Below are 27,369 nucleotides of genomic sequence, written 5' to 3'. Positions count from 1 at the left end.
CACCCAGTCAAGAAATGGTTTTGTTTTTGTTTTTGTTTTTGTTTTTTTTGAGATGGAGTCTCGCTTTGTAGCCCAGGCTGGAGTGCAGTGGCGCGATCTCGGCTCACTGCAAGCTCCGCCTCCTGGGTTCACGCCATTCTCCTGCCTCAGCCTCCCAAGTAGCTGGGACTACAGGTGCCCACCACCGCGCCCGACTAATTTTTTGTATTTTCAATAGAGACGGAATTTCACTGTGTTAGCCAGGATGGTCTCGATCTTCTGACTTCATGATCCACCCGCCTCGGCCTCCCAAAGTGCAGGGATTACAGACGTGAGCCACCGCGCCCAGCCCGGAAATGGTTTTTTATTTTGAGATGGCGTCTCACTCTTGTCACCCAGGCTGGAGTGCAGTGATGCAGTCTTGGCTCACTGAAACCTCTGCCTCCTGGGTTTAACTGGTTCTCGTGCCTCCGCCTCCCAAGTAGCTGGGATTACAGGTGCCTGCCACCACACCCAGCTGATTTTTGTATTTTTAGTAGAGACAGGGTTTCAGCATGTTGGCCAGACTGGTCCCGAACTCCTGACCTCAGGTGATCTGCCCACCTTGGCCTCCCAAAGTGCTGGGATTACAGGCATGAGCCATCACACCCATCCACAGGAAATGGTATTTAAAAGCCAAGATCTGGGTGCTGAAGCCAAGATCTAGGTGCTAGATGAACTCATTGCTGTTAGTATTGCTCTAACATTAATGAGAGCAGGCTTAGGAGATAGAACTTTGTTCCTTACCATTCTGTCCCTGCCACCTGCAAGGTGACTACAGTCTCATTTCTTGGTCCAAAATTAGCTTTCCATGTTCTAGCACTTTATATAAATGGAATTATACCATATATACTGGCTTTGTGACTGGCTTGTTTCATTAAGCATAATTTTTATGAGGTACATCATATGTTGTCTGTACCAGTAGTTCATTCCCCAATTTTTTTTTTTTTTTTTTTTTGAGACGGAGTCTTACGCTGTTGCCTGAGAGTACAGTGGCATGATTGCGGCTCACTATAATCTCTACCTTCTGGGTTCAAGCGATTCTCCTGCCTCAGCCTCTGGAGTAGCTGGGATTACAGGCGCCCGCCACCATGCCTGGCTAATTCTTTTGTATTTTTAGTAGAGACGGGGTTTCACTATGTTGGCCAGGCTGGTCTCAAACTCCTGACCTCATGATCGCCTGCCTCGACCTCCCAAAGTGCTGGGATTACAGGCGTGAGCCACCGTGCCCGGCAGTTCACTCCTTTTTATTGCTGAATACTGTTCTGTTGTTGGATACATCATTATTCACCAGCTAATAGATATTTGGGTTGTTTCTAGTTTTTGGCTGTTACTGTATGAGTTTTTTTGTGGACATATGATTTTATTTTGGATAAATTCCTAGCTGTGGATTTGCTGGGTCAGTAGGGTATTTGTATGTTTAACTTTAGGGGATACTTGCCATACTGACTTCCAAGTACTTTTATACTCACATCAACTGTGTATTAGAATTTTGGTTATTACATATTCTCACCAACATTTGATGTTGTCAGTTTTTTAAGTTTTAGGCATTCTTCTGGGTATGTAGTAGTATTTCTTTGTTAGTAGTACTTCATAGTGGTTGTAAAGTTTAAATAGATTTTAATTTACCTTTCCCTGATAACTAATGCTATTAAGGATTTTTTTTTTTTAATGTGGTTATTGACTCTCTCCTTTTGGACTCATGTATTCACATCTTTTGCCCATTTTAAAATTAGGTTACTTGGGGGCCGGGCGCAGGATTACACACCTGTAATCCCAGCACATTGTGAGGCCGAGGCAGGCGGATCACGAGGTCAGATCAAGACTATCCTGGCTGACACAGTGAAACCCCGTCTCTACTAAAAATACAAAAAATTAGCTGGGCGTGGTGGCGGATGCCTGTAGTCCCAGCTACTTGGGAGGCTGAGGCAGGAGAATGGCATGAACCCGGGAGGCAGAACTTGCATGAGCCAAGATCACTCCGCTGCACTCCAGCCTGGGCGACAGAGTGAGACTCCATCAAAAAAAAAAAAAAAAAAAAAATTAGGTTATTTGTCTTTTTGTTATTAGTTGTATTTACCTACATATTCTGGATGAGTCCTTTATGCAGATTACATGTTTTGTGCACATTTTTCTCTCAGTTTGTGGCTTGCCTGTTCATATTCTAAACTTTTTTTTGATAACCAGAAGTTTTTAGTTTTAATCATGTCCAGTTTATTAATTTTAAAAATTTCTATTAGTGTTTTCTGGTTCATACCTAATATCTTTGTCTACCCCAAGGAGATAATGAAGCTCTCTTAATGTTTTCTTCTGGAAGGTTTTTAGTTTTAGCTTATTAAAATTATGTCCATGATTCATCTCATGTTATTTTTCATGTTCAATATGAGGGCGGGGATTAAGGTTTGTTTTTCCATGTGGATATCCACTTGTTTCAGTATAATTTGTGTGAATGCCTTGGTGCTTTAACAAAAATAAATTGAACTTCCACGTGTGGATCTGCATCTGGACTTTTCTCATCCATTGTCTGTTTTTCTGCCAATATCGTACTGTCTGGATTAGTGTAACTTTCTAGTGAGTCCTGGTAGTGTGAGTCCCACATCTTTATTTTTTCAAGATTGTTTTGATTATTCTTGACCTTATTTCTGTATACATTTTGGAATCAGGTGGTTAATTTCTATTTAAAAAGTTCTGACTTAGTTAAGGTTACATTGAATCTAAAAATGAATTTTTTTAGTGGGGAGAATTGCTATCTTAATAACATTGAGCCTTCCAGTATATGAACATGACATATTTCTGTATTCTAGAAATGTTTCGGGTTTTCAGTCTTGCGTGTATTTTGTTACATTTATCTGAGTAAATCTACATCTTTTGATTGTTGATGCTCTTAAAAATGGTATACTTTTTAATTTTTTGTGTGTGACATGTTCTCACTTTGCCACCCAGAATGAAGCGCAGTAGAACGATCTCCACTCACTGCAACCTCTGCCTCCGGGCCCAAGTGATCCTCTTACCACAGCTTCCTGAGTAGCTAAAACTTGGCATACACCACCATGCCTGGCTAACTTTTGTATTTATTTGTAGAGACAGGGTTTCGCCATGTTACCCAGACTGGTCTTGAACTCTGGATTCGAATGATCTGCCCACCTCGGCCTCCCAAAGTACTATTACAGATGTGAGCCACTGTGCCTGACCTAAAAATGATATACTTTCAAAATTTTCTCTTCCAATTGCTTGTTTTATGTGTGTGCATGTGCATATACATGCACACATAATGGCACAGTTTGTGTAATTGTTTTGTATCCTGCAACCTTGCTGAATTCACTTATTATAGTGTTTTTTATTCTGGGCTTTTTCTGAGAGAGTGTCTCACTCCATTACCAAGCCTGGAGTACAGTGGCATGATTGTGGCTCACCATAGCCTTGACTTCGCAGGCTGAAGCGATCCACCTCAGCCTCCTGAGTAGCTGGGACTACAGGTGCATGCCACCATGCCTGGCAATTTTTTTTTTTTTTAAATTTTTTTCCTAGAGACGGGGCCTCACTATGTTGCCCATGCTGGTCTTGAACTCCTGGGCTCAAGCAGTCCTCTTGCCTCAGCTTCCCAAAGTGCTAGGGTTGCAGGTATAAGCCACCACACCCAGCTGTAGTATTTTTTTTAAGTGTAGATTATTTCAGATTTCCTGCACACACACATTACCTGTTAATGAAGAAAATTACAGTTTTTCTTTGTCTTATACAGTTGTCCATTGGTATCTTCAGGGATTTGGTTCCAGGATCCCCTGTGGATACCAAAATCTGCCGATGCTCTGGTCCATTATACAAAATGCCATAGTGTGGCTGGGCATGGTGGATCACATCTGAAATCTAGCACTTTGGGAGGTTGAGGCAGGTAGATTGCTTGAGCCCAGGAGTTTGAGACCAGCCTGAGCAACATGGCAGAACCCCATCTCTACAAAAAATACAAGTATTAGCCAGGCATGGTGGTGTGTGTCTGTAGTCCAGCTACTCAGAAGGTTGAGGTGGGAGGATCTGCCTGAGCCCGAGAGTTCCAGGCTGCAGTGAGCTGTGATTGTGCCACTGCTCTCCAGTGTGAGTGACAGAGTGAGAACCTGTCTTGATAGATAGATAGCCATATAGCTGGGCGCGGTGGCTCATGCCTGTAATACCAGCACTTTGGGAGGCTGAGGCAGGTGGATCACGAGGTCAGGAGTTCGAGAAGACAAGCCTGGTCAACATGGTGAAACCCTGCCTCTACTGAAAATACAAAAATTAGCTGGGCATGATGGCACACATCTGTAATCCCAGCTACTTGGGAAGCTGAGGCAGGAGAATCTCTGGAGCCCAGGAGGTGGAGGTTGCAATGAGCTGAGATTGTGCCACTGCACTCCAACCTGGGTGACAAAGCAAGACTTTGTCTCAGGGGGGAAAAATATAGCCATATAGTACAGTCAGCTCTTTGTATCTGCAGATTCTGTATTTGAGGTTTCAACCAATCTCATGTTAATCCATAATTGGTTGAATCAGTGGATGTGGAACCTGCATATATGGAGAGCCACCTATGTTTCATTTTCTTGCCATATTTATTGCACTGGCCAGAACCTCTATTGTAATGTCAAATGGAAGTGATAGAACAGACATCCTTGCCTTATTCCCAATTTAAGTAGGAAAATTTTGAGCCTTTCACCATTCACTATGATGTTAGCTATAGGTTTTTCATATGTGCCCTTTATCAGGTTGAGGAAGTTTCCTTCTATTCCTAGTTTGGTGAGAGTTTTTATTATGAAAGTGTTACATTCTAATGCTTTTTCTTTATCAAGATAATCATAAGATTTTTCTCCTTTAATTCTGATAATGTGAATTACATTGATGAGATTTTAAGTGTTAAATTAGCCTTGCATGCCAGTATATTATCCTTTTTCTGCCTTGCTGGATTTGACTTGGCGATGTTTTGTTAAGACTCCCTTGTTCATGACAGGTGATGATTTCTTTTTTCATACATCTTTGTTTGATTTTGGTATCAAGGTTTCCTGGCCTCATAAAATGAGTTAGGAACTGTTTCTTCTCTGTCTTCTGGAAGAATTTGTATAAGACTGCATTATTCCTTTAAACGTTCAGTAGTATTCACCAGTGAAGTTTTATGTGCCTTTTTTTTGAAGATTTTTAACTATAAATCCAATAAATAGATTTAATACTATTCTGATTTCCTGTTTCTTATGTCAGTTTTGGTAATTTTTGTCTTTGAAAGCATTTCTCTATTTTATCTAACTTTCTTGGCAGAAAGTCGTTTACAGTATTGCCCTGTTACCATCTAAATGACTGTAGAGCCAGGTGCAGTGGCTCAGACATGTAATCCCAGATCTTTGGGAGGCCAAGGCAGAAGGATTGCTTGAGCCCAAAAGTTCAAGGCCAGCCTGGGCAATATAATGAGACCTTGTCGATAAAATAAAATTTTAAAATTAGCCAAGCATGGTTGTGTGCACCTGTAGTCCCAGCTACTTGGGAGGCTGAGGTGAGAGGATCACTTGAGCCAGAGAGGTGGAGTGGAGGTTATAGTGAGCTAGGATCACCCCACTGCACTCCAGTCTGGGTGACATAGCCAGACGCTGTCTCAAAAAACAAAATAAAATAAAATAAGTGACTCTAGAATCTATAATCCCTTCTTGGGGATATCGGTAATTCTTTATCTCTTTTAATGTCTCCCTACAAGTTTATCAGTCTTAGTGATCTTTTCAGCAATTGCCTTTGTCTGTTATTTATCTGTTTTCTTAATCTTTCATTCTTCTGACTTTGGGTTAATTTTTTTTCCCTCCTTTTGAGACAAGGTTTTGCTCTGTTGCCCAGGCTAGAGTGCAGTGGTGTGATCATGGCTCACTGTAGCCTCAACCTCCTGGCTCAAGTGACCCTCTCACCTCAGCCTTCCAAGTAGCTGGGACTACAGGTGTACACCACCACACTCCGCTATATATATATATATATATTTTTTTTTTTTTTTGTAGAGATGGAGTCTCACTATGTTGCTCAGGGTGGTCTCAAACTCCTAGGCTCAAGTGATCCTCCTGCCTTGGGCTCCCAAAGTGTTAGGATTGTAGGCATGAGCCACCTTACCTAGTCTAATTTGCTCTTTTTAAGATCTTTCTTTTTAAAGTAGATGTCTATATAAACTTTAAACTTTCCTTTTCTAATACTAGCATTAATGTTAATAAATTTACCTCTAGTTGCAGTGAGCTAAGATTGCGTCACTGCACTCCAGCCTGGGTGACAAAGCAAGACTCCATCTCAAAAAAAAAGAAAAAAAAATTTACTGCTAAATATTGATAGAGTTGCATCCCACCAATTCTGTTATGTTCTATTTTTATTATAGATCAATTCAAAATATTTTTAATTTCCCTTGTGACTTCTTTTTTGACCCATGAGTTATATAGAAGAGTGTTGCTTAATTTCCAAATATTTGGGACTTTTCTAGCTGTCTTAGTGTCACTGATTTCTGAATTAATTCTGTCAAGGTCAGACAATATAGTCTTATTTCAGTCCTTTTAAATTCATTGAGCCTTGTTTTATAGCTCATCATATAGGATCTGTTTGGTCAGTGTTCTAGGTGCACTGAAAAATAATTTATATTCTGCAGTTTTATGTAGTGTTCTATAAGTGTAAATTGACATAATAGTATTAAAGTCTTTTATATTTTTACTGTCTTTCTAGCAATTATGACAATTGAGAGAACTGTTGAAATCTCCAGCTGGAATTGTGGATTGTCTGTGTCTTCAGTCATTAATTTTTGCTTGATGTATTTGCAGCTCTGATATTAGGTACATACAGATTTAGACTTCCTATGTCTTCTTGATGAAATGACCTTACTCATTATAAAATGTTTCATCTTTATCTCTGTCCCCTCTTTAACCCATCTTGCTTTATATTTAAGTCTACTTTGTTAGATATTAATATAGAAATGAGAATGTTTTAAACCTGTGAGAAATAAAAGCATGTTTATATGCTGATGCCAATGATCTATCAGAGAAGAGGGAGATTATATAGGAGTATTTCTGGGAGTATCAGAGAAGGGGAATATTTGTTGAGTAATATCCTTGACAATGTAAGAGGGGGAAGTATTTTATTTTATTTTATTTTATTTTTTATTTTATTTTATTTTTTTTTTGAGACGGAGTCTGGCTCTGTCGCCCAGGCTGGAGTGCAGTGGCCGGATCTCAGCTCACTGCAAGCTCCGCCTCCCGGGTTCACGCCATTCTCCGGCCTCAGCCTCCCGAGTAGCTGGGACTACAGGCGCCCGCCACCTCGCCCGGCTAGTTTTTTGTATTTCTTAATAGAGACGGGGTTTCACCGTGTTAGCCAGGATGGTTTCGATCTCCTGACCTCGTGATCCGCCCGTCTCGGCCTCCCAAAGTGCTGGGATTACAGGCTGGAGCCACCGCGCCCGGCCGGGAAGTATTTTATTAATCAATAGAAGGATTAGCCTTAGATAGGAGCATGGAGAATTTCTACCATAACAAGATGAAGGAGAGTATACAGGAATTGCTGCAGTAAGCTAGACAGTGTAGAGGAAGCATTTTGTGCAGTTTCTTTCTGAATGCTTCTGTTTCCTAAGTGAGATAGGAAGCAAGGTCATCTGTGCAGAATGTGCTTATAGAAGAAGGCATTGGAGGTTTGAGGAAATAGTCATCTAGGTGAGTGGGAGGAGTGAGTAGACTTGAGAACTGTTACAATTGTCAGGTAGCACTAAGGGCCCACTTCAAGTTCTCATGAATATAAAGTGAGGTCAGTCATGTCCAGATGAAAGTGTGCCACAAAGAATAGACATATAGTCAAATTCGACTAGAGTAGGTTTTGTTTTTTTTTTTGAGACGGAATTTTGGTCTTGTCATCCAGGCTGGAGTGCAATGGCACGATCTCGGCTCACTGCAACCTCCGCCTCCGGAGTTCAAGCGATTCTCCTGCCTCAGCCTTCCAAGTATTTGGGATTACAGGCACCCACCACCACGCCCGGTTAATTTTTGTATTTTTAGTAGAGGCAGGGTTTCGCCATGTTGGCCAGGTTGGTCTCAAACTCCTGACCTCAAGTGATCCACCCATCTCGGCCTCCCAAAGTGCTGGCATTACAAGCATGAACTACCACACCTGACCATATCCCAATTCTAACAATTCTTAAACCCCCACCAAGACTTAAAATGAATTTTTTCTTTCTTTTTTTTTTTGAGACGGAGTTTCGCTCTTGTTGTCCAGGCTGGAATGCAATGGCACAATCTTAGCTCACAGCAACCTCAGCCTCCGAGCTTCAAGCGATTCTCCTGCCTCAGCCTCCCAAGTAGCTGGGATTACAGGCATGTGCCACCACGCCTAGCTAATTTTTTTATCTTCAGTAGAGATGGGGTTTCACCATGTTGGCCAGGCTGGTCTCGAACTTCTGACCTCGTGATCCACCTGCCTCAGCCCCCCAAAGTGCTGGGATTACAGGCATGGGCCGGAGGAGACAGGAGAATCACTTTAGCCCAGGAGTTTGAGACCAGCTTGGGCAACATAGGGAGACCCCATTTCTACAAAAAATAAAATATTAGCCGGGAGTGGTGGTGCATGCTTGTGGTCCCAGCTACTCAGGAGGCTGAGGCAGGAGGATCACCTGAGCCCAGGAGGTTGAGGTTGCAGTGAGCTGTGACTGACTGTGCCACCACACTCCAGCCTGGGTGACACAGCCAGACCCTGTCTCAAAAAACAAAAACAAAAGAATTGGGGGTATAGGGAGTGAGGTAGGAAGATAAATGGTGATGGTAAGATAGTACAATGTTTGAAATAGAGATTAAGGGGGTGTAATTGTAAACAATGATAAATAAAGGCTAGGGCACAACATGAGAATAAGTGGCTAAGGTACAGTAAAGACAAAATTCTTGGGGAGGAATCAAGGAGTTCCAAGGCTGGATTGGAAGATTGATTTTCATTAATTTTGAAGTTACCAAGATTTAAGGCAGTTGTAGTGTTGGAAAGTGCAGCAGTGAGCCTGGAGCTAAATTATTCAAAGAATGAGGGAGAGAGATGGAGCATGAGCTTCAAAGCAGTTTGTTCTTAGGGTGTGGGGAGAGAGACATTAGTCTGAAACCAGCAATGAGCAAGGAGGATACCTTGTTCTAGCAGTATGAAGATAGAGAAAACAACCACTACCTGAGAGGTCTGTAAGAGAGGAGCATCCTTAGGGGAGACCCATGTGTGCCAAAGAACTGTTAGCACAGGATAGGAGAGCATTTGATAAAGAGGTTGGGGTTATGGAGAATTTTGGTGGTAACTGACTTCTGAGTTTCACAGTGGTCACAATGAGTTGGGAAGGGGTGGGAAATTAGATGAGTAGTTTTATACTACTGTATAGGGATGAGAATCCCAGTGATAAGGGAATTTTTAAGAATTGGGCTGCTGTTAATGGGAATAAAGAGTGTGATGGGATTAATTATGGCATCTCCAAGGAATATTTAATGTTGAGATACCTCATCTTGCAGATTGATTGTGCTGATGGGAATGTTGCCAGCACACTGGGGCCACCCTTATGTTTTAAAATTATATAATTAAGCTTGTTTTTCAATTCAGCATGGCTAGGAAAGGATGTATCGGGCAGTACGCTAAGATTTCAGTTATTTAAAGAACACAGGATTATGAATAAACTTAGATATAGTCCAGAATACAATTAGATACTATGCCCTGTGGGGGCCAGAATCCATTTATGTCTGCATTATGAGCACCTGTTGATAGATCATATATATTAAATGTGTTAAATACCTAAGTATTTATTTATTTATTTGAGATAGGGTCTGGCTCTGTTGCCCAGACTGGAGTGCAATGGCGTGATCTCGGCTCATTGCAAACTCTGTCTCCCAGGCTCAAGTGATCCTTCCACCTCAGCCTCCCAAGTAGCTGGGACTACAGGTGTGTGCCACCACGCCCAGCAAATTTTTATATTTTTTGTAGAGATGGAGTTTTGCCCTGTTGCTGAAGCTGGTCTTGAACTCTTATGTGTTTATTAAACAAGCTTTAAAAATTGATTAAAATAATGTGCCTTGGTGATTTCTTAATTTTACTTTTGGTTAATAAGACATGTAGACTATATCTTCTTCCATACATCTTGCCTCTCCAGAAACTACTGAAGTGATTCTGAGAACTAGAAAGTATATGAACTTATCGCCATACATGGTGGTTCATGCCTGTAAAAGGTGGTGCCACTGACAGAGACACAAAGATTGGAGGAGAAAGCTGGCTCTGGTGGTACTGTTGCTGCTGGTAGTTGAAGCCAGGAAAAAAGATGAACTCTTAAAGAAACACACTGAAAGAAGGGCAGACCAAGGGCCAAGTCTTGGAAAATGCCTATTATCTAAGGAAGTGGAAGCTAAATAAACCAGGTTAAGTCAGAAGAACAAGGAAGTAAATCAGGATAGTATATAAGTCAGAAAGGAATAATAATATTTCAGGTAGAAAAAGAGTTTAATAACATCCACTGTTATGGAGTTCAACGAGAGTGAAGAAAAGCAAAACATCACTAATTGTACAATAAAGTCATTAGTAACTCTGAAATAGCAGTAGCATGATGGATAATTATAGTAACTGAGCTGTAGGAAAAAGGGTGGCTGAAGGAGGAGGATCGCTTGAGGCCAGGAGTTTGAGGCCAGCCTAAGCAACATAGCGAGACTTTGTCTCTTAAAAAAATTAAACAATTAGCCAAGTGTGTGGCACACACTTATTGTCTCAGCTACTTGGGAGGCTTAAGCACAGGAGATCAAGGCTGCAGTTAGCTTTGATTGCACACTGCCCTCCAGCCTGGGCAAGGGAGCAAGACCCCATCTATCTATCTGTCTACTGATTCTCTCTCTTTAAAGGAACCATATCTAAGAGTAGAAGCAATAGGGCAGGGCAGGCACGGTGGCTCACACTTAAAATCCCAGCACTTCGAGAGGCCAAGGCAGGAAGATTGCTTGAGGATGGAGGAGTTCAAAACCAGACTGGGCAACATAGCAAGACTCTGTCTCTACAAAAGAAAGAAAGAAGCAACAGTAAATATATTCAAAAGGAAGAATCATTGCAGGCCCTATGTTCTATATAGCAGCAGTCCCCAACTTTTTTGGCACCAGGGACCAGTTTAGTGGAAGACAATTTTTCTTCAGACCAGGGAGGGGGTGCTTAGGGGTAATGGTTTTGGGATGATTCAAGTGCATTACATTCATTGTGCACTTTTTCTATTATTACATTGTAATTATAATGAAATTATTATACACCTCAGTGTGGAATCAGTGGAAACCCTGAGCTTGTTTTCCTGCAACTAGACAGTCCCATCTGGGGGTGATGGATACAGTGACACCTGAAGTGTTTTGCTTATGTCCAGTCTACTCTGTAATCTCGTTTTGGTTGCTGTCATTGCAGAAAACCCTACCTCACGAAGATAAGATGTTGGAAATGGAAGCAGGCTTTTCAGTACTTTTGTGGCAATCTCAGGATGTTCTGCCTTGATTTTAATTCAGAACATAAGGAGATTTGAAGTTGTCTGAATACTTTTTTTTTTTTTGAGACAGGTCTCACTCTGTTGTCCACACTGGATTGCAGTGGCACGATCTCAGCTCACTGCAACCTCCACTTCCTGGATTCAAGCGATTCTCATGCCTCAGCCTCCCAAGTAGCTGGGACTACAGGCGCATACCACCAAACCCCACTAAATTTTATAATTTTAGTAGAGACGGGGTTTCGCCATGTTGCTCAGGCTGGTCTTGAACCACTGGGCTCAAGCAGTTCGCCTGCCTCGGCCTTCTAGAGTGCTGGGATTACAGATGTGAGCCACCACACCCGGCTTCAAACGCACTTTTAAGGCCACCTTCATTTGCAGTCTCAAGCAGTTGACCCTGTTCCAGCACGGACAAAGTCGATTCACTTGACTTATTCAAAAATGGGTCACGGATCCATTCCTTCTCAGTTCAGGGTTCTTTTGTGGTTGGGAAATAATGCTCAAACTCTTTTGAAAGCTGAGATAGGTGATTGTGCACCAGCTGGGAGTAAGAGGACCCTGTGAGCCAGGGCCTTTCAAAATCTCTGCTAATGTTTGAAACATGTCAACAATCCCAGTGTTCACTTGTCACCCTCATACTTCCACTTTGGCTTTGAATGCAGTCACTTTATCTGCCAACTTGAACACAATTGTTGTTCTCCCTTGAAGTGATAGATCAAGTTTGTTAAGCAGGTTGAATATGTCACAAAAATAAGCAAGTTTTGTGACCCATTCTATGTCACTGAAATGTGCTGCCCGTGGTGACTGTTTTTCTAAAAGAAATCTCTGGAGCGGCTGTTGTAACTCAAAAACTTTAGCCAGTGATCTACCTTTAGAAAGCTATCTCACTTCTGTGTATAAGAGAAAATATGTGTGCTCTGTGCTCTGTGCCCATCTCCTCACAGAGTGGTGTGAACAGGTGTGAGGTAAGGGCATATACTTTAATGTGGTTTATAATTTTAATTACATTCTGCAAAATGTTAAGTTCAGGTGACATTTTTTAGCTAGCCAGCATTACTCAATGGATGAAATAGTGCATAGATTCACATTTGGAAGCGACTTCTTTTTCTTTTTTTTTTTTTTTTTTTTTTTTTTTTTTTGAGACGGAGTCTCGCTCTGTCGCCCAGGCTGGAGTGCAGTGGCCGGATCTCGGCTCACTGCAAGCTCTGCCTCCCGGGTTTACGCCATTCTCCTGCCTCAGCCTCCCGAGTAGCTGGGACTACAGGCGCCCGCCACCTCGCCCGGCTAGTTTTTTGTATTTTTTAGTAGAGACGGGGTTTCACCGTGTTAGCCAGGATGGTCTCGATCTCCTGACCTCGTGATCCGCCCGTCTCGGCCTCCCAAAGTGCTGGGATTACAGGCTTGAGCCACTGCGCCCGGCCTCTTTTTTTTTTTTTTTTTAAGACAGAGTCTCATTTTATTGCACAAGCTGTGTGCTGTGGCACAGTTATGGCTCACTGTGGCCTCAACTTTCTGAGCTCAAGCAGTTCTGCCCGGGACTACAGGCACATGCCACCACACCCAGCTAATTTTTTATTATTTGTAGAGGAAAGGGTATCACTGTGTTGCCCAGGCTGGTCTCAAACTCTTGGACTCAAGCGATCCTCACACCTCAGCCTCCCAAAGTGCTGGGATCACAGGCATGAGCCACTGCGTCCGGTCAAGGTGACCTCTTTGACCTGAATAATGAAACCAGAAAGCTGTTCAGTCATGGCAGCCGCTTCGTCCATGCATATACCAACACAAAATGACCAATTCAGTTTTCCTGATACGTAATCATTCAAAGACTTGAATAGTTCTGCAGTGTGGTATTGGTTGGCAAGAGAAGTATACATAACGTATCCTCATGCACATCCTCCTGAAATATATTGCACAAAAACAAGCGTTGTTGCCGTGTTGTCCACATTGGTAGACTCGTCAGCCTGGGTTGTACACCACGGTGACTCACCCCTCTCTAACAATTGTGCCTCAGCATCCCCTGCTATTTCATCAATTCTTCTAGTTATGGTATGAGCCTAAGGAGGAACATGTGCCACCTTTTGAACTGGAGCCTCTCCTAAAAGTTCATGACAAATGTCCTTAGCAGCAGGCAGGATCAACTCTTCACCAGTAGTAAAGGGCTTCTTAGTTTTAGCAATGTGGTTAGCCATTGAGAATGATGCTCTCAGTGCAGACACATTTGACAAAGTGGTGGCCTTCAGTAAATTGCTTCTATTCTTCATGTTCATGTTTTTTTCTTTTGAGAACTCCAAAGGCTTGTCTTTTAATGCAGGGTGCTTGGTCTCCATGTAACTAAGCAGTTTTGAAGGTTTCGTGGCTTTGTTGGATAGCTGGTCACCATGTACTATACAAAGAGAGCTTGGAGAATGTGAATCACCTGTCACAGTGAACCCATAATTTAAGTAGGACTCTTGGTATTTTACATGCAGCTTTATTTTTGTTGGCAGTCTTAGAGTCTTCTGCTGTCTCATCATTGGGTCTTTCTCCTTTTTCAGAGAAGCTCTCCAGTGACATTTGTTTTTTACTCATTTTGGCTAGGGTTAGCAAAAAGACTTAACCAAAACTTTGACTGAGACAAGTGTACAGTGTGAGAAAGAGTCACAGATGGAAGTGGCAAATAAAATAATGGGTTGGCAACATGGGGACTAAAATAAATGTTGGATTCTGACTTAAAGCCTGCCACTAGATGCAGCTGTACAATGGAACTACATGAATTCACTTGCCACTATAAAGCCTGCCACCAGATGCAGCTTAATTGTCACTAGCCACTCACTACTCACTGATATGGTTGGTGGGTTTTTTTGTTGTTTTTGTTTTTGTTTTTGTTTTTGAGACGGAGTCTCGCTGTGTTGCCCCGGCTGGAGTGCAGTGGCGCGATCTTGGCTCACTCCAACCTCCACCTCCTGGGTTCAAGTGATTCTTCTGCCTCAGCCTCCGGAGTAGCTGTGATGACAGGTGTGCGCCACCACGGCCGGCTAAGTTTTGTATTTTTAGTAGTGACGGGGTTTCTCCTTGTTGGCCAGGCTGGGCTGATAGGGTTTTCATATGAGTCTGCAAGCAATTGATTTATTATGGTCTCTATGCAGTCAAACCTCTCTGCTAACATTAATCTGTATTTGCATCCCCTCCCTAGTGCTGGTATCACTGCCTCAGCTCCACCTCAGATCATCGGGCATTAGATTCTCATAAGGAGCATTCAACCTAGATCCCTTGTATGTGCAGTTCTCAATAGGGTTTTTGCTCCTATGAGAATCTAATGCCACTGCTGATCTGATAGGAGGTGGCACTCAGGCAGTAGTGCAAGCAGTGGGGAACAACTAAGTACAGATGAAGCTTTTCTAGGTTACCCACTACTCATTTCCTGCTGTTCAGCCTGGTTCTTAACAGGCCACAAACCGATATATGGGGTTTGGGGACCCCTCCTATAGAGCAATAAGGTGCCATTTAGTATTCTAGACCAAGCTTCCATTTTTCTACAAAAGCGTGAGTGACATAGATTTGTTTTTGTTTTTGTTTTTTGAGATGGAGTCTTGCTCTGTCGCCCAGGCTGGAGTGCAGTGGCCTGATCTTGGCTCACTACAACCTCTGCCTCCTGGGTTCAAGCGATTCTCCTAGTTCAGCCTCCCGAGTAGCTGGGATTACAGGTGCACACCACCACACCCAGCTAAGTTTTGTAATTTTAATAGAAACGGGGCTTCACCATGTTGGCCAGGCTGGTCTCGAACTCCTGACCTCAGGTGATCCACCTGCCTCAGCCTCCCAAAGTGCTGGGATTACAGGCGTGAGCCACTGTGCCCAGCTGTGACATAGGTTTTTAGTACTTATTTTGAATTGTTTCAGTTTTTTATACTGTTTATTTTTTCTGGGTATCGGGGTAATACATATTTTGCAGAAAATTTGGAAAGTACATAGAAGTTTATGAAATAAAAATTATCCATAATTCATCACTCAAAATACCTACTTCTGTATTATAATTTGGGTTATTTTCTTCTAGTATTTTTTATTATATATTCATTTCTATTGTTTCTCTTTTATAAAATCGAGGTTACCATATCATGTTCTGTTCACTTTGCATTGTGAACATTTTTCTGTTTGTCATGATAACATGTTTAATAATTATGTAAGCCATTTCATGTATTTACTGTAATTTATTTAATCATTCACCTGTGACATTTGGGTTGCTTGTTTGCTGTGCTGCCATAACTGCCTTATAAAGACTTGAAAATATTTAATGTTTCTGATATCCTAGAGAAAGTTCACATTATATACATGTTCTCAAGTAACATATATATATGTCACACTGATTGAACCTTAAATCCGCTAAATACCAACTTTTAGTTCCTGTCTTCTGTGGACCTAATTTTTTATTATTAAATATTAAAATATTAAAACTCACTAATTTGGATGACGGGCATCAGAAGAAGGCCAATCTGAATTTTAGAAATAATTATCATAAGTAGGCTTAAGATAACTTTTCTTACTCATTACTTGTTCTTTTCTTTATGTCTTTTTACCCATCACTACCAAAATGTCATGTAATATACATATTATATTTGAAAATTAATTTTTCAGAATTTCTAGATATTTCCAAACATTTTCAAACACTAGAGATATAGTAGTTGTGAATTTTTAGGTTAATGAGTCTGGACATACTTGACTATTTTTTTTTAACGATTACAGGCATAAAAAAAATACAGTGCTGGCTGGGCATGGTGACTTTGCCTGTAATCGCAGCACTTTGGGAGGCTGAGGCGGGCGGATCACCTCAGGAGTTTGAAACCAGCCTGGCCAACATGGCGAAACCCCATCTCTACTAAAAATGCAAAAATTAGCTGGGCACTAATTTTTGGGTGGTGGGTGCCTGTAATCCCAGCTACTCGGGAGGCTGAGGCAAGAAAATCGCTTGAACCCGGGAGGTGGAGGAGGTTGCAGTAAGCCAAGATCATGCCATTGCACTCCCCCGCTTGGGCGACAGAGAGAGAATCTGTCTCAAAAAAAAAAAGGAAACTAAGCAATGTCTGTGATCCCATCACTCTGCTTTTTCAAATCTTAACATTTGGCTGCATTTGCCTAGACCTCTTTTTTTTCTTTAAATTTTGTTATGAAAAATTTTAAACACAGAACAATTGAGAGAATAAAACAATACTCATGTATATTTAACACCTTGATTCAACAGTTAACATTTTGCCATATTTGCTTTAGTATGTGTGTATTTTTGCTGAATTATTTGACAGGAGGTATCTAAATATCACGACACTTTCCTATAGTGTATCTCCTAATATATGGACATTCATATGTATATACCCATAATACTGTTATCACACTTAAGAAAATTAATGGTAATTTTTTTCAATACTGTGTAATTTCTGGTTTCCCTGGTTGCCATCAAAACACTTTAATAGCTTTTTAAAAAATTAGGCCAGGCATAGTGGCTCACACCTATAATTCCAGCACTTTGGGAGGCTGAAGTGGGAGGATGGCTTGAGCCCAGAAATTGGATACGAGCCTGGGCAACAAAGTAAGACCCCCATCTCTATAAAAACTTTAAAAAATTAGTTGTTCATGGTGGTTTGCGCTTGTAGTCTCAGCTATGTGAAAGGCTGAGGCTGGAAGATCTTTTGAGCCCAGGAGTTCAAGGTTGCAGGGAGCTGTGATTGTGCCACTGCACTCCAGCCTGGGTGACAAGGAGACCCTGTCTCAAAAAAAAATAAAAATAAAAAAATTACTTAAACAAGGATCCAGTAAGGGATTATGTACTGCATTTGGTCATAATGTTTCTTAAATAATCTCTTTTAATGCAGAGAAGTCCCTTTCCGTCCACATGCAACTTTTCCCCTACATGATATTAATTTATTTGGGAGAGTAAAGTCATTGCACAGAACTATTAGATAAATCTACATTCTGGATTTGTATATTTCCTTTTGATGTTAGTTTAACTTCCTCCTCTATCCTCTGTATTTCCGGCAAATTGGAAGGTAAAAAGCTTGATTAGATTTAAAATAAAAAATTTTGGTGAGAAAACTTCATGGGTGATGCAGCATACAGTTGGTCCTTGAACAACACTGCTTTGAATTGTGTGGGTCCACTTACACACGGATTTTTTTTTCTATCAAATGCAGATAGAAAATACAGTGTTTGGGACACCAGACAGAACTACAGGACTTGAGTATCATGGATTTGGGTAGAGTCAGGGGTCCTGGAGCCAGTCTCTTGAGTATACTGAGGGATGACTGTACTTCATATTGCATTGAATCAGGAGGCACATAATGTTCTGTCCCACAATGAATGATGCTAAGTTAGATCATTTGGAAAGCAGGTGACTACCAGATCTCTACAGTGAAAATATACCTTTTCTTCTGTAAATTAGTAATCTGCTGGTGATACTTTGGCATGCAGGGAATGACCTGGTCTGTGAGGACAGTGTTAGAAATTTTTCATCTACAATTTATCTTCCCCCCCCCCAACCCCCCGAGACAGAGTCTCTCTTGGTCGCCCAGGCTGGAGTGCAGTGGTGCAATCTCAGCTCAATGCAACCTCCTCCTCCCAGGCTCAAGCGATTCTCATGCTTCAGCCTCCAGAGTAGTTGGGATTATAGGGACCCACCACCATGCCTGGCTAATTTTTATATTTTAGTAGAGACAGGGTTTCACCATGTTGGTTAGGCTGGTCTTGAACTCCTGACCTCAAGTGGTCTGCCTGCCTCAGCCTCCCAAAGTGCTGGGATTACAGGTGTGAGCCACTGCGCCCAGCCCTGCAATTTATCTTTTCATTCTTCAATTGCTTAAGAATTGTTCGGCCTGGCGCGGTGGCTCAAGCCTGTAATCCCAGCACTTTGGGAGGCCGAGGTGGGCAGATCACGAGGTCAGGAGATGGAGACCATCCTGGCTAACACGGTGAAACTCCGTCTCTACTAAAAAATACAAAAAACTAGCTGGGCGTGGTGGCGGGCGCCTGTGGTCCCAGCTACTCGGGAGGCTGAGGCAGGAGAATAGCATGAACCCGGGAGGCAGAGCTTGCAGTGAGCTGACTCCAGCCTGGGTGACAGAGTGAGACTCCGTCTCAAAAAAAAAAAAAAAGAATTTTTTAATGAATAAAATTTTCTTCATGAGATAAATTTTATCAGGAAAATGTCCCGTATTTCAGTACTCACAACAAATACAAATAAAAATAACAAAAGGATACCCATTCCATCTTAGATTGATAGAAATTAAAGTTGAGGGTACAGAGTATCCTTGAGTACAGCAGAGTGCTTTCAAGGATGTAGGGAACAAAGGAGTTTACAAACTATGGGTATATAAACTGCTTGTGGGTATATAAACTGTTACAATATTTTTATAGGGCACTTTAGCTATATATATAATTTTTTTTTTTTTTTTTTTTTTTTGAGACAGTCTCTGTCACCCAGGCTGGAGTGCAGCGGCATGATCTCGGCTCACTGCAATCTCTACCTCCTGGATTTAAGTGATTCTCCTGCCTCAGCCCCCCAAGTAGCTGGGTCTACAGGCATGCGCCACCACAGCCAGCCAATTTTTTTTTTTTTTTTTAAGAGAGAGAGAAGGTCTCACTCTGTTGGCCAGGCTGGAGTGCAGTGGCAGGATCTCAGCTCACTGCAACCTCCGCCTCCTGGGGTCAAGCAATTCTTCTGCCTCAACCTCCCAAGTAGCTGGGATTACAGGTGTGTGCCACCATGCCTGGCTAATTTTTGTATTTTTAGTAGAGATGGGGTTTCACCATGTTGGCCAGGCTGGTATTGAACTCCTAACCTCAGGTAATCTGCCCATCTCGGCCTCCCAATGTGTTGGGATTACAGGCATGAGCCACTGTGCCTAGCCTAATTTTTGTATTTTTAGTAGAGACGGTTTCACCATGTCAGCCAGGCTGGGTGTGAACTCCTGACCTCAGGTGATCCGCCTGCCTTGGCCTCCCAAAGTGCTGGGATTACAGGCATGAGCCACTGCACCTGGCCACTTTAGCAATATTTATATAGCAATATTTATACAAATATTTTGGTACTCTCCCCCTAGTTTTTTACTGCCAGGAATTTCCCCTGTGTATACTTATAAAAGTACAGCAGGATGTATATAAAGATGTCATTGCAGTATTACTTTTTAATAGCAAAAAACAAACATGAGAACAACATAAATGTCATCTAGTAGTCAAAAAGAATGACTTCATCAAACTCAGGTTATTGTTATTATCAGAATGTTTCTTACAGCATCCTGTTTTCATTTGCTGTAACTTTTCTTATCTCAAAGTGTCTTTTTGTTTTTCCTTTACTCTTTGCATTGTGCATAAACATATGGAAAAATAAAAATAAATCACGTGCCTCTGTCATACCTCGCCTTCTAATTCTTAGAATAAGTAAGCACTCAAAGTAATATTTTAATTTTCATTGTTCATTAGTCTCTTGAGAATACAGTGTAAATAAATCACATAATGGAGAAGTGACACTTTGAGTAAGAAAAATGTTGGCTGTATCCTAGTTATACTGAAATTCATGAAATAGAAATACCTGTCACCTTCAATATCTTTAATATCTTTAATATCTCTATTTTTTGTCCCTTTAAACAGTTCGTTTTCCTGAAGATCTTGAAAATGACATTAGAACTTTCTTTCCTGAGTATACCCATCAACTCTTTGGGGATGAGTAAGTAACTTAGTAAAATGTTTGCCAAATTAGTATGGAAAAAAAATTTCATTCTTTTTCTTTGAGGAAATCAAGTTTTATTTTCTTTGCTCTTATTTTTTATGTGGTTTATCTTAAAATATATGTTATAACGGTGTTTTTTTTACATTGAGACACCGGTCATTTTAATACCTACCATTTAGTGCTATAAATGCATTATTTAATTCTCACAACAGTATTAATAATGGTATTATTATTTGCTACTTTGTATATTGATGGAATTGGATAATTGTTTATGAACATACAAATGGCTGGAGTGTAGACTTTAGGCAATCTGACTCCAGAGCCCATAATCATAACTACTACTTTTTTCTGCCTACCATTTTGCTAAATTACTTCTAGTAGCATGTATTCCCCTAAAGCTGTAATAGAAAGCTTAAGTTGTTGTTCTGTGATTAAATAAGCAGTTGAGAGAAGTTTGTTTATTTATTATTTATTTATTTATTTTCGAGATAGGGTCTCACTCTGTCATGCAGGCTGGAGTGCAGTAGTGTGAACCTCCTGGGCATAAGCAGTCCTCCCACCTGAGCCTCTGAGTAGCTGGGACTACAGGCACACACCACCATGCCTGGTTTTTTCTTTTTTCTTTTTTTTGTAGAGATTGGGTCTTCCTGTATTGCCCAGGCTGGTCTTGAACTCCTGGACTCAAGTGATCCTCCCACTTGCACCTCCCAAAGAGCTGGGACTACAGGCATGAACCACTGTACCTGCCCTGAAGTTTATTTTTTAGAAGGAACTTTAAAGATATGTCCCAGGCCGGGTGCAGTGGCTCATGCCTGTAATCCCAACACTGTGGGAGGCCAAGTTGGGCAGATTGCCTGAGGTCAGGAGTTCCAGACCAGCCTGGCTAACATGGTGAAACCCCGTCTCTATTAAAAATACTAAAATTAGCCAGGAATGGTGGCACACGCCTGTAGTCCCGGCTACTCGGGAGGCTGAGGCAAGAGAAACACTTTAACCCGGGAGGCAGAGATTGCAGTGAGCCGAGATCTCGCCACTGCACTCCAGCCTGTGCGACAGAGCGAGACTGTATCAAAAAAAACAAAAACAAAATAAAGATATGTCCCAGTATATTTAACACTGCTCTTTAATTTCCTATACTTTGATTACATCATTGAAATAGTTACTTTTTAAAAAATTTTGAAAACATTTCACATTTGCAGAAAGTTGCAAGAATAGTACAGTGATCTCTGTATATTTTTTTACCTGGATTCACCAGTTGCCATTTAGCTACATTTGCTTTAATCATTGTCTCTTCTTCTTCTTCTTGTTGAATCATTTGAGAGTAGGTTGCAGATATATCCTGATCCTTTACCCCTCATTTCTCTTCAGTATGTATTTCCTAAAAGTAAAGTTAATAATCATGGAAGAGTTGTAAAAGTTCAGGAAATTTAACGTTGATATAGAGTCTCGCATTGTTGCCCAGGCTGGAGTGCAGTGGTGCTATCTCAACTCACTGCAACCTCCGCTTCCTGGGTTCAGATGATTCTCTTGCCTCAGCCTCCCAAGTAGCTGAGCTTACGGACGCCCGCCACCACATCCAGCTAACTTTTGTATTTTTAGTAGAGACAAGGTTTCACCATCTTGGTCAGGTTGGTCTCAATCTCCTGACCTCAAGTGATCACCCACCTTGGCCTCCCAAAGTGCTGGGATTACAGGCATGAGCTACCTACCATGCCTGGCCTGATACAGTACTATCTTCTAATATACAGTCCATGTTTCAGATTTTGTCAGTTGATTTCTGGTAATTCTTTTATAGCAATTTTCTCCAATCCTGGATCCAATACAGAATCATACTGTATTTCGTTGTCATATTTCTTCATTCTTCTTTAATCTGAAACAGATCCTCAGCATTTGTTTTTTCCTAACAGACATTTTTGTAGGGTATAGGCTAATTTTGTAGAACTGTTATATTGGATTAATTTGATTGGTTTATTTGTGATTAAACTCAGATAATGCATATTTTTGCTGTGCCATTACAGAAATGGTATTGTGTCCTCAGTGTATCAAATCAGGAAGTCCGTGATATCACTTTGTCCCTTGTTGGTTAAGTTAACTTGGGTCACCTAGTTTACAGGTGGCTGCCAGGTTTTTCCACTATAAAGTTAATGTTTTTTTCCTTTGTAATTTATAAGTAGTTTGTAGGGAGATACTGTGAGACTGAAAATAATCCTGTTTTCCATCAAGCTTTCACCCAGAAGTTTTAGCATCCATTAATGATTCTTGCTTGAATCATTTACTATGATGATTGTAAAATGGTGATTTTGTAACTCTTCCATACTTTTTTCATTTATTAGTTGGGCGTGCTACTATAAGAAAGAGCTCTTCTTCTTCCCTTTATTTATTTATTTATTTATTTATTTATTTATTTTTTGTTTTTTTGAGACGGAGTCTCACTCTGTCGCCCAGGCTGGAGTGCAGTGGCCCGATCTCAGCTCACTGCAAGCTCCGCCTCCCGGGTTCACGCCATTCTCCGGCCTCAGCCTCCTGAGTAGCTGAGACTACAGGCGCCCACCACCTCACCCGGGTAGTTTTTTGCATTTTTTTTTTTAGTAGAGACGGGGTTTCACCGTGTTAGCCAGGATGGTGTCGATCTCCTGACCTCGTGATCCACCCGTCTAGGCCTCCCAAAGTGCTTGGATTACAGGCTTGAGCCACCGCGCCCGGCCTATTTCTTTATTTATATCAAACTCAGAGATTTTGTTTTTGTTTTTGTTTCTTGAGACAGATCTTGCTCTGTCACCCAGGCTGAACTGCAGTGGTGCGATCACAGCTCACTGCAGCCTTGAACTCCCAGGCTCAAGCAGATCCTCCCACCTCAGCCTCCTAAGGAGCTGGGACCATAGGTGGGTGCCACCATGCCCAACTAATTTTTAAAAATTTTTTGGCCGGGTGCAGTGGCTTACACCTGTAATCCCAAAACTTTGAGAGGCTGAGGCGGGAGGATTGCCAGAGCTCAGGAGTTGGCAACCAGCCTGGGCAACATGGTGAAACCATGCTCTACTAAAATACAAAAAATTAGCCAGGTGTGGTGGCGTGCGCCTGTAGTCCTGGCTACTCGGGAGGCTGAGGCAGGAGAATTGCCTGAACCTGGGAGGCAGAGGTTGCAGTGAACTGAGATTGCACCACTGCACACCAGCCTGGGCAACAGAGCGAGACTCCATCTCAAAAAACAGAAAAAAAATTTTTCTTTTAAAAAGAGATGGGGATCTCCCTATGTTGACCAGGCTGGTGTTGAACTCCTGGACTCAAGTGATCCTCCTGCCTTGGCTTCTCAAAGTGTTGGGATTACATGCGTGAACCACCGCACCCGGCTAAGGATTCTTTTAAAATTCAGTGGGTTATGTACAGTCTGTTTCTGCTACTAATTTTGATGCTCAAATTATCCCAGATTTGGCAAGTGGCCACCCTTTCAGACACTTTTGATTCTTTCTGATATGTCCTTATAATTTTGGTGATACTTTACTTTCTCGCACAATAAGATGCTTCCAGATTCATCTTGTACTTTCCCTATTAGTTCTGTAGTCAATCAGTCTCCCATGGAACCCCTGGTTTGTTGTAGTAGGAAAGGGTTATTTAGACATAGTGGACATTTAAATAATTCCCTTCATGTCTTTTTCCCCCCATGCATTATTTTAACATCATTGACATATTTCTTTAATGTGTGGGAGTTTTGGGGTTTTTTGTGTGTTTGTTTTTTGAGATGAAGCCTTGCTCTGTTGCCCAGGCTGGAATGCAGTGGCACGATCTTCTTGGCTCATTGCATCCTCTGCCGCCTGCCAGTTCAAGCGATTCTCATGCCTCAGCCTCCCAAGTAGCTGGGACTACAGGCCTGCGCCACCACACCCAGCTAATTTTTTTTTTTTTTTTTGTAGTTTTAGTAGAGACAGGATTTTGGCATGTTGGCCAGGCTAGTCCCAAACTCTGGAGCTCAGACAGTCTGCCCACCTCAGCCTCCCAAAGTCCTAGGATTACAGGCGTGAGCCACTGCACCCAGCTATATTTAATGTGTGGCTTTTTGTTGTTGTTGTTTGCTTGTTTTGTTGAGATGGAGTCTCACTCCGTCGCCTAGGCTGGAATGCAGTGGTGCAATCTCAGCTCACTGTACCCTCCGCCTCCCAGGTTCAAGCGATTATCCTGCCTCAGCTTCTCGAGTAGATGGGACTACAGACATGTGCCATCACACCCAGCTAATTTTTGTATTTTCAGTAGAGACAGGGTTTCCCCCTGTTGGCCAGGCTGGTCTTGAACTCCTGACCTCAGGTGATTCACCTGCCTTGGCCTCCCAAAGTGCTGGGATTACAGGCATGAGCCACTGTGCCCAGCCTTAATGTGTGTTTTGTTTTGAGATGGAGTTTTGCTCTTGTTGCCCAGGCTGGAGTGCAGTGAATGGCGCAATCTCGGCTCACTGCAACCTGCACCTCCTGGGTTCAAGTGATGCTCCTGCCTCAGCCTCCTGAGTCACTAGGATTACAGGCGCCTGCCACCATGCCCAGCTAATTTTTGTTATTTTCAGTAGAGATGGGGTTTTGCCATGCTGGCCAGGCTGGTCTTGAACTCCTGACCTCAGGTGACCCACCTGCCTCGGCCTTCCAAAGTGCTGGGATTATAGGTGTGAGCCACTGCACCAGGCCCTTATTGTGTTTTTAAGTCAACAAATGTCTCTTCCTGCAACGAATTTCTTGTGAATTTTTCATTATTAATGTACAGATTAGGCATTTTATGTGCTTTCACATATTAATAATTATATCTTATAATACATAAATTAATGCCAAAATTTCAGCCTTTTATATTTTAAACAGGTTTTACTTTATTATAAAAATAATATTTTCTCTTTGGAGTTCTATCTTTAAAGAGACATTGTTTTATTCTCTACGTTTTACTACTTTAAAAAATGTGTATAGTAATATCTTAGTGGATAAGATCTAGTTTTACAGATAGTACTTCTTTTTAATTTTTTGAGACACAATCTTGCTCTGTTGCCCAGGCTGGAGTGCAGTGGTGTAATCTCAGCTCACGGCAATCTCCACCTCCTGGGTTCAATCTATTCTCCTGCCTCAGCCTCTTGAGTAGCTAGCTGGGATTACAGGCAACCACCACCACACTGGCGTTTTTTTGGTGTGTGTGCGTGTGTGTGTGTTTTTAGTAGAGATGGGGTTTCACCGTGTTGGCAGGCAGGTCTTGAACTCCTGACCTCAAGTGATACCCCCCCGCCTCAGCCTCCCAAAGTGCATGACACTGCTCCTTTCAAACACTTTTCTTTTTTTTTTTTTTTTTTTTTTTTTTTTTTTTTTTTGAGACGGAGTCTCGCTCTGTCGCCCAGGCTGGAGTGCAGTGGCGCGATCTCGGCTCACTGCAAGCTCCGCCTCCCGGGTTCACGCCATTCTCCTGCCTCAGCCTCCCGAGTAGCTGGGACTACAGGCGCCCACAACCGCGCCCAGCTAATTTTTTGTATTTTTAGTAGAGACGGGGTTTCACCGTGGTCTCGATCTCCTGACCTTGTGATCCGCCCGCCTCGGCCTCCCAAAGTGCTGGGATTACAGGCGTGAGCCACCGCGCCCGGCCTCAAACACTTTTCTTTCACAATTCACTTTCTTAAAAAATCAGAATACAGCTTTATTGCGATATATACTGTGCAATTCATTTATTTAAAGTGTACAAATCAGTGGTTTTTAATGTATTCAGAGTTGTGCAAACACAGTCAATTTTGGAACATTGTCATTACTTCCATCAGAAACCCTAGAATTCATTAATAATCATTTTCCTTTACCCTGACCCCAGTCTTAGGCAGTCACTAATCTACTTTCTGTCTCTATAGATTTACCTATTCTGGATAATTTAGAGTTCACTTTTTAGAAGACTTTTAAGCTTGAAAAAGGAATATTAAGCATAAATGTGATGGCAGGGAGCAGGGGTGGAAAAATTAGCAGCAGTTCCATATCTGCCTGTTGAGTTCATAGAGCAGTTTACTTGTGGTCAGGTAGGTGCTATCGCTGCAGCTCTGGATTTTGGTGATTCAGTAAGCGGTAAGTTGGAGGGACTGGTCCAAGGCTTGGTAGCTGCTTGCTTAGCCAGCTCCTACTTCTCTCATTTGAAATGCCTTCTAATACTGGTAATAGTAGCAGCAGCAGCAACAGTAGCAATAGTATTAAATGTCTAACATTTATTGAGTACTTATACAATGTGCCAGTTTTATAAGTAGTTTACATGTATTAACTTACTCATTTAACTCAAACAACATTCCTGACTTAGGCAACATTCCTGAGTTATTCTATTTTAGATGAAAACTGAAGCACATTTTATTGTAGATGATTTTTTTAAAAAAAATATAGTTTAAAATCTTGAAACTGCCCATGAAGTTAAACTTGTTTATATGTAGGGTTAATACTTTTTAATGACTGCAGAAATTCATTCTCATTATTGCTATTTTTTCCATTTCAGTGAAACTGCTTTTGGTTACAAGGGTCTGAAGATCCTGTTATACTATATTGCTGGTAGCCTGTCAACAATGTTCCGTGTTGAATATGCATCTAAAGTTGATGAGAACTTTGACTGTGTAGAGGTAAGAACAGAAATGCTTTTTTAACTGTTTTCCAATTGAATTTATTTTAAAATAGGTTTTAGGCCAGGTGCGGTGGCTCACACCTGTAACCCTAGCACTTTTGGGGACTGAGGGGGGCAGATCTTTTGATCTCAGGAGTTCAGGACCAGCCTGGCCAACATAATGAGACCCCATTTCTCAAAAAAAAACACAAAAATTAGTGGGGCGTGGTGGCATGTATCTGTAATCCCAGCTACTCAGGAGGCTGAGGATGGAGGATGGCTTGAGCCCAGGAGGCAGAGGCTACAGTCGGCTGAGATCATGCCACTGCACTACCGCCTGGATGACAGAGCTAGACCCTGTCTCAAAAACAAAACAAACAAACAAACAAATAGGTTTTAAAAATTAAAGGTTTGGGCTGGGCGCAGTGGCTTGTTCCTGTAATCCCAATGCTTTTGGAGGCTGAAGTGGGAGGATCTCCAGCCCAGGAGTTGGAAACCAGCCTGGACAACCCAGTGAGACCCTCAGCTACTTGGGAGGCTAAGGTGGGAGGATTACTTGGGCCCAGGAGCTTGAGGCTGCCAGTGAGCCATGATGACACCACTG

The 27,369-nt window shown here is 41.8% G+C and overlaps 2 protein-coding genes across 4 annotated transcripts in view; one reads left to right on the top strand and one right to left on the bottom strand.

The window, feature by feature from the left end:
* The window catches only part of SLC25A12 (solute carrier family 25 member 12), a 671,031-nt gene that overhangs the window by 151,308 nt on the left and 492,354 nt on the right, over nt 1–27,369 (bottom strand). The gene's annotated exons all lie outside the window — the stretch shown is intronic.
* The window catches only part of HAT1 (histone acetyltransferase 1), a 68,518-nt gene that overhangs the window by 5,763 nt on the left and 35,386 nt on the right, over nt 1–27,369 (top strand). For all 3 annotated transcript variants that reach the window (XM_050751351.1, XM_050751350.1, XM_050751352.1), the window contains exons 3-4: nt 20,108–20,183; nt 26,664–26,784. In XM_050751351.1, coding sequence (XP_050607308.1) covers nt 20,108–20,183; nt 26,664–26,784 — 197 coding nt within the window. The remainder of the gene's footprint in view (nt 1–20,107; nt 20,184–26,663; nt 26,785–27,369) is intronic.

Source organism: Macaca thibetana, chromosome 12 (genome assembly GCF_024542745.1).
Source record: "Macaca thibetana thibetana isolate TM-01 chromosome 12, ASM2454274v1, whole genome shotgun sequence".
Lineage (NCBI taxonomy): Eukaryota > Metazoa > Chordata > Mammalia > Primates > Cercopithecidae > Macaca > Macaca thibetana.
The sequence above is the reverse complement of the archived record's forward strand: the minus strand, read 5'-3'. Positions and strand labels throughout refer to the sequence as shown.